The sequence below is a fragment of the Alligator sinensis genome, unplaced genomic scaffold (assembly GCF_000455745.1).
Source record: "Alligator sinensis unplaced genomic scaffold, ASM45574v1 scaffold1635_1, whole genome shotgun sequence".
NCBI classification, from domain to species: domain Eukaryota; kingdom Metazoa; phylum Chordata; order Crocodylia; family Alligatoridae; genus Alligator; species Alligator sinensis.
In genome coordinates this window covers 104718-124283 of record NW_005843352.1, presented here as the reverse complement: position 1 = coordinate 124283, position 19566 = coordinate 104718, and the positions used below count along the sequence as shown (strand labels likewise).

The following is a 19566-nucleotide window of genomic DNA, read 5'->3' as shown; positions in this document are numbered from 1 at the left end:
GATCAGCCATGCACCCCTTGGAAGCACCAGCCACAAAACCAGTGATTGGCCACTGAGGGACCCCCTCCTCCCCCCTGTCGGTGATCTGGTGTCCCCCCAGACTCGGGATGCACCAGCCGCTCATGAATGCTGGACACCCTATACACTGGGTGAGCTCTGACCTGGTTCAGACTCTGCAGCTTGGACCCTTTCCTATCCTAAACCTGCATCGTGAGGTTCTGCAAAACAAAACCAGACAGGGAGCTGCCCAGCTCTAAAAATATTGCAGCTGGACAAAGCTACACTTCAGCTGCTGGTTGGACTACAGCCTGTTTTACATCACAGTGTGTCCACACTCCCAGCTCACCTACCACAACAGCAGCCTTTGTTTCTGCCATGACAGCAATACCATTTCTCTGACTGAAAGAAAGCTGCTGCTGCTACCTAACAGAAGATGCATGGGGTTAACTAGGCCTCCAGCTGGCTGCTATAGTCCCCTGAACTGCCAGTGCCTCCAATGGTATACCACGTGCCTTGCTGGCATAACTGCTGTGCTGAAGCCATGCAGCCCTACCAACAGCTGTGAGGATGTGCAGGCTCTCTGTTGGCTTCCATGTCGTGGCTGCTGTCTGGCAGCAAAGCCTCTATTGGCAGAATCCTTGTAATACACACAAGGCTCGTGTGAAATGAAATCAGCTGACGACTGATTCCACCAAAAAGCTTAAAAAATGTACAGCGTCAGGCAATACACGCTCATGCAGCTTATACTAGAGCTATACAAAGCGCATGGCTATTTGATTCTGAAAATCTTGTGGTCTGTGAGGAGCTCAGGCCTCCACTCAGTCGATCACTACAGAGATTCAATTAAAAGGAGCAGATTAAGGTCTTGATCCAATTCCCACTGTTGCTTTTAATGGGAAGCTCAATAAGGTGCTGCGTGGGGACTGCATTAGGTGTAATGCAATAAATCCTTCTGTAGGCCTAGGCCAGCTTCTTGGAGTCTGACTGTTCATTAACCTCTAAAGCTCCATTTTGGTTTTGGAAAATTAGATTTAGTTTGCAGACCTCTTCTACTGTCATTTAAACCAAAATTTCCCCCATGGTCAATTGAGTTTTTGGCCAAGCTGCAGCCTGTCATCTTTTTTCATGTCAGAGGGTCAGTCCAAAAGACAGACCGGTACAAGAGCCTGCCCTGGATTTCTTCCTTTGGATTTTCTTTTCCTCCTTTCCACTATTCTGTTTATAATTTCTCAATATTGGTCTTTTTCATGCTGCCCCAATCTCTGCATTTTTCCCATGGTGTCTCCTGAGCAGAGCACAAACTTGGAACCATTTCTTGTCTGGGGTAAATTTTCCAACTTATAATGTTTGAGTTGGTTCTTGCTCAAGGGAAAGGAGACGGTTTAGACACCCATCATTAATTACACTAACTGATAACAACAAGGTACCAGTAGAATCTAGTGGGCAAAGCATCATACTGGGACTTGAGAGGCCTGGGGTCCATTGCCATTGCTGCCTCTGGCTTGCTGGGTGACCTTGGGCAAATCACTTCCACTGTCTGGGCCTTAGTTCTAGTCTGCTCCTCACCAAGACTCACCCATTTCGGCAGAGGCTTAATACATTATTTATCATGTTGCTTGTCAAGTAGGATTTGCCCAGGTGTGGGTTGGACATGATGAGGTTCCTCAGAGTGTAGCAAGCTGATGACATGATCTCTCCATAGGTGTTGGTGTTTGCACTCTGGAAGGACAGGAGACGCGACACATCTGGAAGCACCTGGTGAGCTAAAGATGGAATGCTCCAATCAGCACTTAAATCAACCAGATCAATGGGACACCTTGGTTAAATACTACTTGTTATAAAGCCTGGAAGTCCTAATGGAGGTATTCTTAATGCCAGGTGGTAGTAGCACAATAAATGCTACTTTCTTTAAACATCTGAGCTTGAAATGACTCATTGCCATAAGCAGTGAGCCTCAAAAAAGCCAGGAGACCATATATACTGTTACCACCGAAACCCAGACCAATTCAACCAAGGAAATACTCCAATATATAAACTAAAGGCCCAGAAAGACCAGCTGATCTGTTTTATCTATAAAGCATAACACAAACATGTCTTAGAAGTAGTCTATTTAACCAGACTACACACTAGTCCAAAAGATGGCATCTTACGAGTTCCTTCTAAGGCCTGTGCCCAAATATTATCACTTGGCCACTATCCCAGCTCTGCTGAACATCCACCTTGGAGAGGAGAAGCAGTATGAATGTATTTGCTTGGGGAAGTAATGCCAAGAGGGATGCTTGGCAGAATTCAACTAGAAAGTCCACAAAGGAAGGCGGGTTTGTGATGGAAGGGGAGAAACTAGAAAATCCCTTAGAAACCTCTTTGGCTGAAGCTTCTTACCCATGGTTTTATGGAGAACAGGATGTCGGGACATGTTGCTCAGCAAAGAAGTCCCAGATCGGACAACTTCAGAGCAGTTGGATTGGAGAAGCCGTGCTATACGAGGCAATCCCTTTTCCTTCAAACCAATCACCTGGCTCATTGCATTAGACATCTAAGAGGCAAAATAGAGTTTATTAGTTACCTCTAAGCCTTGCATGATACAGCTGTAATACACACCGCAGTCTGGGGTGCACTCATGGTGGACTGCAAGGTAAATATAGCCACATCATATGCAAAACTGCAGAAAATTCTTTGTTCTTCTATAGCCACTTTCCTCACAAGCCATTTTTTATTCATTTTGTCGATGAACAGTTTGTTAGGGGATGGGTGTTCTGTCCTCTTGCGAGCCCAGGGGGGTGACAGTTGTGCCTACGCTTGTTAACAGTTGAAGATTTTTACATTTCATGCACAAAATATACCTATGCTACCTCTCTTCTGACCTGAGAAAAATGCATCATTTACTGGACACAGACACTTGCATGGGGATCTAACCTCATTAACATTAGTGTAACAGTGTGGCTCAGCAACTCTGAAAATCAGGCTGTCATTTAGGTGCTTACATACAGGAATAGAAGCCTAATTTTAAATCTTCATTTTTTTTCAAATTCTTGGCTTATCACCAAACAAGCTGCTGAACAATATTGCACTGCCAGACAGCTGCATGCTTTCTTCCAAGAGAGGCATGCGTTACTGATAGACATTGTTCCTCCTTGCAGGCAATGAATATGTGGAATTGCTGCCAACAGCACATTCCATTGGGTTGAGGTGAGTGGCAACAAAATAATTTGATTACTTCCTCTGACTATAAAGAGATACGTTCGGTGTTATCTATTACCAGGATGATGAGCAAAGTAACGAACCTCTAGTCCAGGGGTGGGGCAAATGCAGCCTGCGGGCCGGATGCGGCCCGCCAGGCCATTCTATCTGGCTCACGGGGCCCCTAAAAAATTTAGAAAATTAATATTTATCTGCCCCCCTGGCTGCCTGATGTGGCCCTCGATGGCTTGCCAAACTCAGTAAGTGGCCCTCCATCCGAAATAATTGCCTGTCCCTGCCCTAGTCTGTAACCTAAAGGGTTAATGATGCCATTCTGCCAATTCCCTGCACACAGATTTCCTCAATGAAAGCTGGTACCAAGAAGGCTTGTGAAATCAGGCTGTATATTTGCAGTGAGGGCTTAATTTAGCCCCTGCACATTTAAACATACCAAAATCCACATCTACACCTGAAAAAGTACTGCCTTAAAAATCATGATATTGTTCCATGTCACTGATGTGCTGCTTTGCATCTGTGACATGCAGGTCATCTCACCTCAGTACCGTGAGCAATGTCGTAGGGACAAATGATCACTATCCAGAAAACAGCCAGAAATCCCATATGAAAGGAACTTGGATTTAACATCCAACAAGGCATAATTTATCTTTGTACTTTTTGCTAAGAACCAGCACAGACACCAAGGTAAGCACAATAATGGATTTTTAGGGATTTGAACCAGATGTAGGTGCCTAAGTCCATTTAGATACCTAATAGCTGGAATAGAATCTGGCCCCCCAGTGAATCATTAGGGGCAGCACATTATTTCACTTTATGTGCTCAAGTGGTAGATTTTCAGTTGCGTAAGTGGCATTTTTGGCAGGGCTATTGTGCATGTACAGGATGTTACGCTATGGCTGAGTAGGTAGGATGTACGTCCCCAAAAAGTGAGGATGAGGAAGAGGGTCATCCCGCATTTTAGTCCAATAGCTAAGTGATTAGGGAACTCACTCTGGCACAGGGAAACCCCGGTCCTAAACCACTTTCACTGCAAGGGGGTCTGAACTTGTTTTCTCTGACTTCCTAGCAATGTTCTATGCACCAGGCCAGAGACTGGGTATTGCCCAGTCTTCTCTTCAGCCCAGCCCTCTTCTTCAGCCTGAATCACTGAACCTCGCATTTCATATTTATTGGGTAAAATGGATGGCAAGGCATTTAATGAGAAAGTTTCTGCTTCATAGGGAGCAAGGGTCCAAGCTACTTCTCCCTTCCAGAGCAAAGCCCTTCTCACTGAGCTACATACCCTCCAGCTTGCTCTCTGCCTCCTGGCCCACATATCTTCCTCTCTTGGCTGCCAGAGGACTTTCCTCAAAAGAAGGGGTGGACATACGCCCAGGAAAAGGCCTACCCCAGAGCCTGGTGGTTAGAGCACTGTACAAGGATGTCAGAAAGATGCAGGTTCAACCCCTGCCCCTGGTGAAGGGAGCCAGAACCTGGGTCCAAGACAGGGCAGGGTCTAAAACCCTTGTTTTAATAAACTTGTTACTTATTCATGTGGTCCCAGCGTGCACACAGAGTTGTGTGCCTGACCGGCCAACGCGTTGCCTACTGCTCATGCTCAATGTGATCATTTATGCACCACTTTGCACGAGAGAGAGTTCGAGTTCTCACCAGTCCTCTGCTTGCAGTGAGGTTCTGCAGGGCTCCTGCACAAGCTTCCAGGGTGGAGTCTTTCTTGCTCTTGTCCATCAGGGACAGGTATGTGCGGATGGCATCAGAATGGTAAAGCCAGTTGGCTCCTCTGGGTTTGTAATCCTCCTCAGGCAGAGGGACATTATACTCATCTTCCTAAGGGAAAATAAGGGGTTGATATTTAAGAGACTGGCACTTGTCACAGGAATCACGCTTCATTATCCCTTGGTCCTTTAGAGGTAGCATGTAACTATCTGCATGCATCTTGCCCTTGGCATGCACAACTGACCCCCCTACCTGTTGTTAACTGGTCTGGAACAGACTGACCCTCTCTCCTCTCCCCATGATGCTAAGCATAGGACATGTGATGCCTCTGTAATCCCCACCCCAACTATTCTGAACCCCCTTCCTGACACTGGTCATGTGGGAGTGCAGTTGCTCTTTGCCTGAACCTAGTGAGGCCCTCATCTCCAGGCACTGAACAACATGTCTTACCTCCAGTTTTCCTCCTCTGCTGTTGAAGCAGCCTGTGAGACTTCGGTCCATGGAGGCATTCCGGGCCATGTGGTTGAGTTGGGTGTATTTATTGGGCACCTCGGCATCCAGGCGGTAGGAGAGATTGTGCAGGATGCAGAGGCAGTTCTCCACAGACTAAAATCACCCCCAGAATAAACACAACAGTTTAATATTTGGATGGGCACACAAGACAGTGCATGTATTTACAGACAGATTTACTGACAGTGCTGCTGTATATGGCAGGTAGGATGCCACTGCCAGGACATAAATGCGATATGCCAAATCTTGAGTGTGACTGACTTTGCTGTCTTAACTCAGGCACAAAGCCCACTGAGATTATCTGAGGAATGACTGAATAAGAACTAAATAGAAAAATAAATGATCTTCACTAGGTCGGGCCTTTAAAAATATTTTCCATCCAGTACACACTAACCTAATGAGTCAGTGACAAAGTGGGGACCAGAACAAAAGTGTTGGATGGGTTCGGCAGTTTCCAGGATGACACCAATAAGCAGAATTTTCAAAAGAGCCCAGCACTCACTTGGGCAACAAAATAATGCACTGGATTTTCAAAAGAGATCTGCAGTTTGGGAGCACGTAAGAAGCTGAGCTCTTCTGAAATCCTTGCTACAGATGACACAATGGGAGCGTCTGTGTTCCAGACACTTTTGGCAATCTTTTGGTACTTTAATGGAGATGACACCTGTGAGTGCGCGTGCCAAACTTTTAAAAGCTGGGCCTAAATGCTCCTTCTTCCCATGTGTGTATAAATATATATAGACAGCAAAGAAAATGGATACAGCCCATGCCCCTTTCTATCCTATAGAAACCCAGAAAGTCGGTTTTGCTATTGTGTACAGACAGTCTCTGCTATCTTTGCAAGATGAAGAGAAGCTCATTGGTCCCAAACTTTGTTCTCCTATAATACCAGACACAACCTTTGCAGGACAAGAGAAGCTGCAGCGTTCTCATCTGTGCCTGGAATGAAGCTCCTGAGAGATTTACAAAGCCTCATTTGTGTTTTTACTACAAGCTTTGAAAATATTTCTTTAAAAAAGAAACAATAGTTCATGTTCTGGCTGTGGCTAGTCCAGGGCTTAGTCTAGACACTAGCTGATGATCTGTGAGTAAATGAGAGGGATGTATGCTACCTTATCATCAGGTCGGTTAGCAGCCACGCAGTTCTGGGCATAAGTCATGACTGAATCAACCAGGCCAGGGTAGTTTCTCATGGTCTGGCGTCCCATGTCTGCAGAACTCAGGTTCCTGAAAAAAGTCAGTTTATAAAATGTAGGGACATAAGTCAAAGTGTATAAGTAGGGACATACGTATAAGTGTATAAGCTCAGTTCACCGTATAAGTGTATAAGCTCAGTTCACTTGCTGTTTCCTATCAGTCACTGACTCCCACACATAGCTGTTTGAATTCAACCCTCTTGTAAGGATGGCCTCTGACAAGGTGAAATCACCCATTCAGAGAGGTCCACAACAAAACCAATGCATCCTTTAAGTCTCATTGACACCTTCAATGCTGCAAAGGTCTCGCCGTGTTCTTGTGTGCAGGGCACAACTCCTCTTATATCACTACCACGGGTAAAACATCCTCTTGGAAAGAACATCTAATTACTGGTAGGAATTTTCCTTAGAGGCTTGAGATGTACAGTTAGGACACAAAAGAGGTCAGGATATCTGTTCAGAGTTATTTCCAGAGAGAATATTAAATAAATATCAGGGGAGATAATGAGAGAGACATCCTCAGGGTCTGTAAATCTGTGTAGCCACATTGACTTCAATTGAACTATGCCAGTTTACATAAGTAGACGATTTGACTCCGCATGATCAAGGTAGCGTAAGCTGGATCACCAATGTCAGGACCTAACCCCAGGTGCTATAGCAATGTTCGTGTAGAACGTGGATCATCAGGTATTAAGAAAAGGGGCAATAAGGGGTGATGGTTAAACTGTGTTATACTCTTGGCCCTCTTTGCCAGGTCTCTGCTAATGCAATGGAGTTGTTACAGTCTTTGGGGTTTTAATGCACTTTAACTTAAAAGTGAAACCAAAAAGAGGTTTGCAAAAGCCCTAAGAGGCTCAGGACAAAATTCTGTTTCACTGCTAAGATGCATAAGTGATGCAATTTTTTTATGAAGATAAATCATCTAACAACATCTGCTTTGCCTTATGTAATGGCCAGAATTTAATGCAAGTGCTCAGAAGTGACTGAATACTGTCCCAAAGTCATCTAGTCCGTTTGTTAAGGTTAAGTTCTGCCATGCATACCCAGGAATGCAGTGAACACCCCCAAAAGTGGGCTCCACACAAAGTGCACCCAGTAGCTGTTTGACACTGCTTGGTGCATGTGTGCCTCACCTTTTCCCATCAGCCTAACGGCAAGGGCACCTACCCAGGTTCTAGGCTCATTTCTTCCTGAAGGGATCTGAATTCTTACGTTTCACACCAAAAAATACAACCTAATCTTCAGGCCTCAGGACAGGCAGGGCTGAGAGTACCTTCCTGTTGAGGTTGGGCTACGTAACCAAGAGGGAAGATGTCTTGGCAACAGAAAGAAAACAAATTTGATGGAGCCAGACTCAGACTCAGTAAGGTACCTGAGCATCTCAGGGGCAGGGAATGAACCCTTACTTTCACTGTTGTCTGTATGGGATGACTTGGATAGGAATCAGTCTGCCTCAGGCAGGGGTTAGACTTGGTGACCTATAGAGGTTAGACTAGATGACCTACGGAGGTCCCTCCCAGCCCCGCTTCTATATGATTCAATGAACAGCATAGAAATCATAAAGGAATAAGGCAAGAAGAGACGGGACATCTAGTCCAAACCCCTGTCTGAGGCAGGAAAGGTCTTTGGGTCGTTCTAGGGATAAAACATGTAACCGCAGCATTATTAGCACTATGCTTTAACCAACTGAGCTAATTGGCCACTAAATACTAGTTACTTCAATAGTGGGAAGGGGGAAAAGAGAGAACAAGGAGATCAATCTATAACCAACTGGGCGCATCTACATGAGATTTTTACTGCAGAGCTGACTAATTAGCTCTGCAGTAAATGTCTCAGCATCTACACATGTGCCCCTATTAGGGCACAGGAAACTAATTAACTCTGCAGCAGGATAGTACTTGTAAATATAAGTAATACCCTGCTGCCAAGTTTTTTTTCTGCACAGCAGCACACGTGTGGACACCAACCCAGCTGGCTAGGACATGAGGGTGCCTCAGTGTGGGTTACTCTTTCCTTGCGATTATTGAGATAATTATGAATCCACCTTGTGATAATTTTATTTAGCCTGTATTTCTCCAGTTTTCTTATGGAGCAAGTTGCTCCATTTTGTTGTTGGAGCAATGCATTGGTTGTTCCAACAAAATCAAATGTCGCTCACTTTAGCAGGAGATGTCTGGTAAGGGTGTAGCCTGTTGCTACACCCCCTAAGGCAGAGCTTCAGTTCATTAAAGTACCTAATTATAAATCAGTTTTGGTTGTTCCTAATGTAAAGGTGCTGGCACCCAGGTTGCTAGAAGAAATTGCAAGTCAGAACTAAGATCTCCATGCAAAAGAGTTCTTTAGCTTTTCCAAGAAGAAATAAACCACTCTATGCCCATATATGAGCTTCTCACTTGGCAACTGATGAGCAATAGGCCTGTGCAAGACAACAGCAATCTGATCCGGCTTCAGATCTGGCCGCTTTGGATGGCCGCGATCCGATCCACAGCTCGGGACCGGGTTTCCGCCTTGATCCGGCCGAAGCTTTGGAGACACCTCGGAGTTCCAGCCATAGGGTATAATGGGGAATCAATGAAATATCTATAATGTTGTTGTTTTTCGTCTGATTTGGATTAAACTTGCAGGGTTTAGTAGCCCCTGCTGAGAGCATGAAACCCACCAAGTTTCAAGAAGATCGGTGCAGGGGTTTGGGGGGAACTATATCCCAAATTCTTGAAAGCCAAACTCCTGTCACGTCAATGTGTTATGCCACAGGGGGGTCAAAACTGCAGGGCTGGTAGCACTTACTGAGGCCACAAAGCCTGCCAAGTTTCAAGGAGATTGGTGCAGGGGTTGCGGGGAACTGCCCCTCAAGCTGTGGACAAGCAAACCTCGTGCCATGGGTGACACAGCGTGTGTTCAGGCGCAGCAGGGTGACAGCGCAGGGATGGTGGCCCCTGCTGTGACGCCTGCCAGCTGTGGAGGAGATCAGTGCAGGGGGGTCCTGGGGCCCTGCACCCCTAGCTGCTGACGGACAAGACTCGTGCCAAGACTGTGTCTGTCCTGGGGCAGTTGATTGTCTGTATTGATTCTTTCCTCTCCTTAGCCCTGTTTTGTAGGTGCTAATTGATGCTGGTTAAGTCATTATGTAGTAGCTAGGTCCTGTGTATTGAGCTGGGCCCAGAGTCCCTGGTGCTTGAGGGGCAGTTCCCCCCAAACCCCTGCACTGATCTTCTTGAAACTTGGCAGGCTTTGTGGCCTCAGTAAGAACCTCCAGCCCTGCAGTTTTGATGCCCCCCGTGTTGTAACACATAGACGTGACATGAGTTTTGCTTTCAAGAATTTGAGGTGCTGTTCCCCCCAAACCCCTGCACCAATCTTGAAACTTGGCAGGCTTCATCCTCTCTGCAGAGTCTACCATCCCTGAAAAGTTCATCCAAATAGGAGAAAAAAACAACAAAGTTATAGATCTTTTATTGTTTCCCCATTATACCCTATGGCCGGATCTCTGAGGCAGCTCCGAACCGCTTCAGGAAGCCAAATGAGACCAGCGCTTCGACCCGGACGTGCTGCTTCGGACCCTGAAACGTCCGAAGCTTCTCCGGGTCCAAAGCTCTGTCCAAAACCTCCAACAGCCCTAATGAGCAACACCCAGTAATTGTAACTAGTTAGAAGACCCAATGGATGGATCCAGAACATAGCAAGAATAAAAATCAAGTCAAATTTATGAATTAGAAACAGGCACTAGAGATAACTGGAACATGCTTATTTATGGAAAGGTTTCACTTTTCATCAAATAACAGAAACCAAATTATTTTTCATTTCTGATGGCCCAAAATTGCAAGTTTACAACTGAAAATTGAAAATCTTCCATCAGCAAATTCTACTTTCCCACCCAAAGGTTTTATTTCAGGTTTTTAGTTGCCCAATGAAAAGTAATTTTTAAGGAAAGCAAATTACTTGCCAAAAAAATGCTTTGCCAAAATTCAAATTTTCAAATTGAATAGAAACATTTCCACTTACTCAAACTGCCCTGAAAACTTTATGAAGGAATATCAGGAGGTCTGCAATGTATTGAATTGCCAAATGCACAAATTCAGCACCTACTTCCCTTGTTAACTTTAAAAATACCAGCCAATGGTCAAACTTCCCAAGTAGACATGAGGACGGGGGTTAGACAATTTTGGTCAACAGATTGGCTTGTTGACACTGACAAAATATCGAGGGGAATGGGGGGGCATGTGCCCCCCCCCCTCCAGATTTCTGTGCCAACAGCAGGGCGCAGGGCATGGGGCTGCAGCCTGGCCAGAGCCAGGGCCTGGCAGAAATGGGGCTCGTGTTGGCAGCGCAATTTCTGCACCAATGGCAGGGTGTGGGGATGCAGCCCAGCCAGATCCAATGCCCAGCAGCAGCAGGGGCAGTAGCACAGAGTTGTGCCCCTCCCCACTGTCAGCACTTACACATCCCCTATGCTTGCTGATGTAGCTACTTGTCTGCTGGCCTACCTCAAACAGCCTGTGGCATTGAAGAATACCTCTGGGTCAATAATTTCTCTTGTCCTATTACTGGTGCCATCAGACCAGCCAGAGAAAGGAACAATAACACAATCTGTCAAGACAGGGAGGGCTTCCTGTATCAACTCTTCTTTCAGTTCATCCGTGGAGGACAAGTTCCATAGCAGCCCTAAAATGAAAATGCAAGACTCACTTTAGCTGACTGCCTTCATGCATAAGAGGCCTCAATTACACTGGTGTACAAAAAGGGCACAACTAGGCCAAAGCTACTCTAGCGTAAAATTGGAGTAAGTGGCAGATGAGTCAGGTCCTTGGCCCAGGCTTGAAAAATTCAAGACACTCTCCAGATTTCTGTCATTTTGTGAGAGAGGATTTGCTCTGATCCCAGTTCATGAACAGAAGAGCTGAAGCGCAGTCATTTAATCTGAAACCCCCGACTCTGCCTCTACTGTTACACCATGTGGTACTGTTTATATAGTTCAAACACCAGCTTTTCTGTACAAGTCCAGCAAGTCACCTCTCTTATTTTGAAGAGGTCTTGAATTTAGTGCACTAATAAGGCACTCTTCTTGCCTATCCTTTCCAGACAACAAAAACATCATGCTTTCCAGTATCCCCTACCTCCCATTTAACCACGCACCCTTTTACCAAAGGAATAAAGTACTCCTAACAGTAGATTCAGGCAAGCCAGAGTATGTTCAGTTAAATGAGAGATGGGCAGAAACAGCCTACTGAGACCTTGGACAGGGGACCTTTATTATAACATAGATGGGGAAGCACCCTTCCCCAACAAGCATATATATTTATGGATTTCAATTTAGCATGGAAAGGTGTAGGGAGAATCCTTCTAATAAAGGTTCACATATAGTACAATCAAATTCAATTCAGGATGACCTACTGCCAACAAACTCATTTGACCCTACTGAAATCCAGCCCAATAGGACGCCCATAGCCCATACTACTGTTATAAGACCCAACCAGGGAAACTAAATTCCAAAGTGGGGGACTCTTCTTTGATAAATCCCCATATGCAGCTGTCAGATGAATGCAGGTGGGCAGTGAAAGCTCAAAAACCTTAAATGAGTACAGCTGTGGAGGTAAAATGTGTGGAAAGAGGCAAGCTCTGAGTCTGGTCCTGGTTTGTGGGCCAGTAGCAACCTACAATTTGCATCCTCATTTACATCTGGGCAGAGCAGTGATATTGTGTCAATCCTTATCACTGCGATCTGACTAGGGTGGCCATCATAGAGGACAGTCCGGTTGTCCTCTGTCCTTTATTGATATGAAACCGGATGCCTTTATGACATAAAGGCGTCAGGTTTCGCATCAATAGAGGACAGAGTAGCAGAAAACTGGAAGGTCCTCTATGGTGGCCATCCTAGATCTAACAGTGCTACATGCTCAGTGTGCACAGGTGTTAAGGGCAATGCCTTGACAGGGCAGAACCAGGCTCCTGTGCTACAGAAGGAGATCCTTAGGTGTAGGAAAGGTTTCAATGGAGGCAACCTAATTTCCAAAGACCAAGGGTCTCTCGTTGGTTTGCAGTGTACCTGTCAGCTGCTTCTGTGTTTCAGTGTTCCCAGCTCTCCTCAGAAGGCTCACACTCTCCCTGATTCCATTCTGCCGTCGGGTTTCTATCTTGTTGACTGGATTTCTGAAGACTATGTTTCTAAGAGCCCCGGCTGCAGCCTGCTGGACATTCTGGTTTGTGCTGCGGAGGAGTTCGACCAGCTTGGCAATGCCACCCAGCCGGTAGACCTGGGGAGAAGATAATCAGTGATGAAAATCATATGCAAACCATCACTGATTTTTTTTTGATCATTAAAGGACCAAAGTGACTGAAGTTAACACAAGAAGTTGGTCTGGTATAGTCTCCCAAGCATGTAAAAGATACCCCGCATCCTTCCACTTCCAATATACTATGTTCCAGCCATCGTCAACTGAGACCATGCTGATTGCCTTGCTGAGTCAGATTCTAACAATTAAAGATCGCAAGTAACGACCCTGAGCCAAATCCTTGACTGATGTATATAAGAGTTTCTCCCAACGTCTTCAGCACGACTACAGCAGTTCACCTCAGTTGAGGATATGACCTAAAACAGTACCCAGATACTACCATATAGTATTACAATAAAATCCCATCTTCATTTACCATTATCCAAAAGCCACAGATTAAATTCAGAGGGGGTTTGTAGATGACATAGTTTCAATTCCCTTACACATGGTTAAGAACAGGTTAGGGACTATTTAGAAAAGCTGGTTGTATACAAGTCCATGGGACTAGATGCAATGAATCCAAGGGTGCTGAGGGAGTTGGCTGATGTGATTGCAGAGCCACTGGCCATTATCTTTGAAAACTTGTGGCGAGTGGGGGGAGGTTCCAGACAATTGGAAGAGGGCAAATATAGTGCCCATCTTTAAGAAAGGGAAGGAGGAGGATCCAGGAAAATACAGACCAGTCAGCCTCACCTCAGTTCAGAAAAATCATGGAGCAGGTCCTCAAATAATTCATTTCTAAGCACTTGGAGGAGAAGAAGATGATTAGGAACAGTCATCGTTGACTCACCAAGGGCAAGTCATGCCTGACTAACCTGATTGCCTTCTATGATGACATAACTGGCTCTCTGGATGCAGGGAAAGCAGTGGACATGCTATGCCTTGACTTTAGCTAGGCTTTTGATACTGTTTCCCACAGCATTCTTGGAAGCAAGCTGAGGAAGTATGGGTTGGATGAATGGACTTTAAGCTGAATAGAAAGCTGGCTGGATTGTTGGGCTCAGTGGGTAGTAATCAATGGCTCAATGTCTAGCTGGCATCTGGTATCAACTGGAGTGCCTGGGGCCAGTTTTGTCCAATATCTTCATTAATGATCTGGAAGATGGGATGGTGTGCACCCTCAGCAAGTTTGCAGATGACACCAAGCTGGGCGTATAGTAGATACACTGGAGGGTAGGGCTCAGATTCAGAGTGACCTAGACAAATTGTCAAGTTGGGCCAAAAGAAATATCATGAGGTTCAACAAGGACAAGTGCAAAGCCCTGCAGTTAGGAATGAAGAATCCCATGGGGGCTGACTGGCTGGGCAGCAGCTCTGCAGAAAAGGACCTGGGGGTTACAGTGGGAAATAAGCTGAATATGAGCCAGCAGTGTGCCCTTGTTGCCAAAAAGGCTAACAGTGGACTGCATTAGTAGGAATGTTGCCAGCAGGTCAAGGGAAGTAATTATTCTGCTCTATTCTGCACTGGTGAGGCCACATCTGGAGCACTGTGTTCAGTTTGGGCCACCCACTATAGAAAGGATGTGGACAAGTTGGAGAGAGTCCAGCGGAGAGCTATGAAAATGGTTTGTGGCTGGGGGGAATGAATTGAAAGGGAAGGAGAGCTATGAAAATGGTTTGTGGCTGGGGTACATGACTTACAAGGAGAGGCTGAGGGAACTGGGTTTATTTAGTTTGGAGAAGAGAAGACTGAGAGGGGATTTGATAACAGCCTTCAACTACCTAAAGGGTGGCTCCAAAGAGGATGGAGCTGGACTGTTCTCGATGGTGGCAAATGACAGAACAAGGAGCAATGGTCTCAAGTTGCAGCAAGGGAGATTTAGGGTGGAAATAAGGAAAACTTTCTTACTAGGATGGTGGTGAAGCACTGGAATGAGTTACCCAGAGAAGTTGTGGAATCTCCATCCTTGGAGGTTTTTAAGACCAAGCTGGACAAAGCCCTGGCTGGGATGATCTAGTTGGGGCTGGTCCTCCTTTGAGTAGGGGGTTGGACTAGATGACCTCTTGAGGTCCCTCTAACCCTAATTTTCTTTGATGCTATGATTCTAAGACCAAGGGCTCCTAGTACAAGGTTATGTGTAAAGTGAGGATGTCTACATTATGGGTCAACAATAACTGTGAATCTAATTCTAAGGAAATGTAGAAGGAGCCTAGATTAATGTATGGTAATACCCATACTGATAAAGCTGGAAAAAGGTGAAAGTTACAGGAACTTAGATTCTTGGTAGATTCGCCTAGACTTAGACTCAGCTCTGAATCTGTTAGGTAATCAGAGATCTCGCCTGTCCCATTATAGGATTGCTGCGTGGGTAAGTACTAGCATAACCAACTACTGGCTGGAGAAAAAGGCTCAAAACTTGCTGACAAAAGAAAAATGAATCAGAGGTCTTTGGGAGAGGCAAATTCTCTGGAAGTGTCTACTCAGCAGCTGCAGAGATTGTGTCTGCCCTGCAGACAGAGGTGTACCTGCAGCCAAGGATGGCCTACCCACCCTAACTTTATTCTAGCTAATTTGAGTGCAATCACACTGAAGTCGCAACAACGCAGACTTCAGGGTAGACTGCCCACCCATTACCCAACTAAGCACTCATGGCTTCAGGCAGGGTTGTCCATCCTGTGCTGATGTGTCTGCTGCATCTTCACTGGGTTCATCTTCAATGGCTTCCTATCTAATTGGGTTGAAACTAGGAAGGGTGTGGATTTCCCATGCTATAAACACCCAGACATACTTCACCTCAAGAAATATTGGGCACAGTTCTGTGGAGAGTAGCAGACCTCCTGTAAGATGCTCATGGAGGACTGAGGGCATTAAGAACGTTACTAAACTGTACCCACTTGGATCTAGTAATGAAACAGAAGGGACCCTGGCAAGAAAGCTCCCAGATGCTATCCAATGCTAACCTCATCTGGTCTGACAAACCTGAATTTCAGAACACCATACAACACAGCCATGGGTGAAAGCAATGCTGTCATGTTAGCTTGCATGTCTGTGCATGACATTCATGTGAACGTGTGGTCCTATTCATGTGAACATGTAAGTTCCAGAAGTTAGCTAAGTGCCATCATGGGAATATTAAATAAGATTTAACTCAATGCATTCTTGTATTTTCAAAGGGTCACATAGGGTTTAATGAAAAATGTGCAATGAAAATGTTGCAGCTCTATGAAGATGTAAAGGGTAACATCCCAACCACATTGTCCCCATTTTTAGGTCCAAACTTTTTTAAATGGCCACTAATTTTTGCTCCCTTGTTATTTGCAAGCTTCACATAATGAATCATTTCAGAATTGCTGAGTACACCGCCTCCTGTTCAAACCAAAGGGAATGAAAGTAGTGGTGAATATCAACCCCAAGGTAGCTCAGGCAGACCTTCTAAAAATGAGGGCTCCCCAAAATCACAGCCAGCTGATGACTAAGTGGCAGTAAATTAAATAGTTTTACCTCTTGCTTGGCAGATTCATCCTGGAAGCAGGTGTGCTGGAGGTAGTAAGCACCCATGGCTTGATGTTTCTCATCCGAGGAGCACAGGAACTGAATGGCTTTCTGGATGGTCATGGTACCATAGTCTGGCTCATCACTGCATATTCTGAAAGAAAGAATGGACAGGAACTTACCAGTCAGTGGCAAATGCAAAGTATTTCAGAGGCTGCTTAATTCTTTGCACAATGCCATCAAACTCATGCATGCAACATCACCTCTGGAGACCAATATTTGCCAAGACAAAGTTCTTACTTGGATTTGACTGTTTAAACAGAGCTAAAAGTTTAGCAAGAAAGTTATAAAGTAGCTACCATAAATTCATGGACATGGATGCAGAAGTAGGATTTCAAGTCCTTCTCTGGACCTGAGCCAAAGCCTGATTCCAGTTGACCCTGCTGTAAATGAATACCAGGTCATTTGGTCCAGGAGACAAAGGCAGCTAGCCACATCACTATCCTGTGTACTGTTGACTATGAAAATTTGGCAGCCCAGTGGGCTGCTCAATTTGGAAATGTCTCTTGGCCCTGTCATCCCTAGCTGGACATGGGCGATAGTCACATTAGTGAAATGAAGGAGGGAAAAAGAAACTCAGAAATGGTCTTGTAGCAGGCTGGCTGATAAAGGATTGCAACAGACTACACACAATTGGCTGTAGGACTCTGCAGACTTGCAAGGGCTACAGCCCAGCAACAGGCAGTAGGCACCGATTGCAGGCTGCCTAGGAGGCCTGGACCAGCTGAGAATGATAATCAGCTGGCCACAGGAAGTTAAAGGTTCCTAGAGAGGAAGATAGTGGGAGAGAGGGTTTACTGAGAAACTGGGAAAGAGAAGGAGGAGAGAAAGGAGCCAGGCTTCTCCTCTGGGTCTGGAAAGAGACTCAAGGCTGTGTGGCTAGAAGCCATAGGACTGGAGTCAGAGCCAGACTGAGAAGGAAGACTGCACTGAAGAGGGAGCAGCAGTAAGCCAGAGGCACTTTCTTAGGGCCAGAAGAGACTCGGGACTGTGAGTGCACCCTGTATGGACTGTGTCAAGTTTGTGTTATGGAGTGCATAATTAATGTTGGTGGTGGTTCCTAACAGGCAAGTGTGCCCAGGAAATAAGAACTATGTGAAGTTTAAGGGCTTTTGAGCGATGCAAAACTCTGACCCTGCTACAGATGTAAAGAGGTATTTTATAAGACTTCTTAAAAATGGTACAGGATGGATATTGGATATCTAGAGTGACTTGAGAATGAATAGGAAGTGTTAAATTCTAATTATAAGCTATTTACAACTTTATATCAGTAAATCCTAAAATACTTTGCAAAGGTGGGTCAGTGTCATTATCTCCATTTTACAGGTAGGAAAACTGAAGCATGGTGCAGGGAGTAAACTTTCCCAGAGGCTAGGGCAGAACTCCTTAGCCCCAGTCTCATGCTCTGACCATTTGATAAGGTTGCTTAGGATTCTGCTTAAGCAAAATAGCCCATTGAGACTTTTTATAGCAGAATCCTCAAGGGGTTGAAACTTTTCAACTTTTAATGTTTTTCCAGAAGTTTAAGTATTTGTCTTACTGAGCCCAAAGTAGTGCTGTTTACTTACAGGGCCAAGAAGACTTTTGTACAAGCCCAGAAAACTTATGAAAAATTCAGAATCAAAATGAGACCAGAAACATGCCTCAGCTTCTGAACACCTGCTTTTTAATTCATGATGCTAAACTGTGGCCATTTCAGGAAGGCCATCACGGTTCATAGCTACAGTATGGTCAGACAAAGATCCTACTGCAGTAAGTCAAGTTGTGAATGGACAACAATATCATAATGAGATTTTCTTCTTCTAGAAATAACTCTCCGTTATCTTTTGCCTAGGCAGAGTGGGCGTAAACTTCTCGCAGTTCAAAATAATAGTGCTTCAAGCTCACGTTGGACAGGAGAAAATGATAATATAGTGTGTGGGCAGGGAAGGAACAAACATTAGCAGCTCAATTGTCTATTTAGTTTTATTTAAAACGTGAAGGGTATGCAAGGTAAACCTGCTGGGCTGCAGGATGCTTGAGATTTAAAACTCAGCATGTTTGGTAGAACAAACTACCCAAGAGTTTTGTTTCTAACCTGGCATTTTTCCTTGGACAGGCTCTCCTTAAGTCAGTGGAGGTTTTACCACTAACCTTGGTGAGTTCATTATCTGGTACTGCCTGTACGTCTTTGCTTTGGAAATTGGGTATTACTTGGTTTTGGCATAATAATTAATGACAATATGGAGACACTAGCCCTGACAAGGAAAGTATCAGAATCACATCTTTTTCTATAGAATTAAATTCAACTGTAAAATGTTATATAATGATACAATACTCTATCACTACTAACTGTTCCATAGAAATGTGTCATTCTCTATTAAACTGCATAACGTGCTCAAAAATAATTGCTATTGTGCCCCATTGGTTTAATCTCTCTCAAATGCTCAAGGATTTTCCAAACAGGGTAGCCTCTCAGGCATTTTTGTTTTCCTATGAAGCCATAAACTAGACTGTACAGAATCATATACAATTTTGGAAGGGAAAAGTTGACCTGGAGACTAGGAACCATAGAAAAGGGTTTTTGGGGCCATTGTCTGAAGATTCAGGACAATGTAACTTTATCTAATCCATTCTGACGACCTCTACCACCCAAATTATGAAGACAAACTCCTCTCCCTATGCACAGGACAGGTACAGCCTGAGCACTGTCAAAAGAAGCTTGCTGATGTTAACTAACCTTCAACAACCAGCGAATTTTTGGTCACTTTACCAAGAATAATAGGCTGGGGTTAGCTAGAGAGTGGCAGGTGTGAGGGTGGTCTTTGTGATACCACCCACCTTTAAAAAGTCTTCAACCAGGTGCAGTTTATTTATTTTTTTTTTTTTTAGGAGACCATTCCCCAGCAGAGGCAGTTTCTCAAGGAGGACAACTCCCCATGTATTCATTAGGGCTGTGCAAAGCTTTAGGTGGTGATTCGATTCGGAGGAGATTCGGCCTGATTCGGTGGCAAATCTCTGAATCCAAATTGAATCAGGGGACCAATTTAAAGGTCCGAATTGATTCAAAGCTCTCCAAATTTTCAGAAAAGATTTGGAGAGCTTTGATAATTTGGGCAGTACCCGGTGGCTGCAGCAGGGAGCTGCAGCCACTCCGAGCTGGTAAGTACTGGGGCAGGGGAGGGGAGGCTGGGGGAGGGGGACA

The 19566-nt window shown here is 45.0% G+C and overlaps 1 protein-coding gene across 2 annotated transcripts in view; it reads right to left on the bottom strand.

The window, feature by feature from the left end:
• The window catches only part of PKP1 (plakophilin 1), a 53733-nt gene that overhangs the window by 5679 nt on the left and 28488 nt on the right, over positions 1–19566 (bottom strand). For both annotated transcript variants that reach the window (XM_006038426.2, XM_025194941.1), the window contains exons 4-11: positions 16332–16476; positions 12664–12871; positions 11105–11282; positions 6537–6651; positions 5365–5520; positions 4849–5025; positions 2383–2536; positions 1577–1763 (exon numbers count right to left, since the gene is read on the bottom strand). In XM_006038426.2, coding sequence (XP_006038488.1) covers positions 1577–1763; positions 2383–2536; positions 4849–5025; positions 5365–5520; positions 6537–6651; positions 11105–11282; positions 12664–12871; positions 16332–16476 — 1320 coding nt within the window. The remainder of the gene's footprint in view (positions 1–1576; positions 1764–2382; positions 2537–4848; positions 5026–5364; positions 5521–6536; positions 6652–11104; positions 11283–12663; positions 12872–16331; positions 16477–19566) is intronic.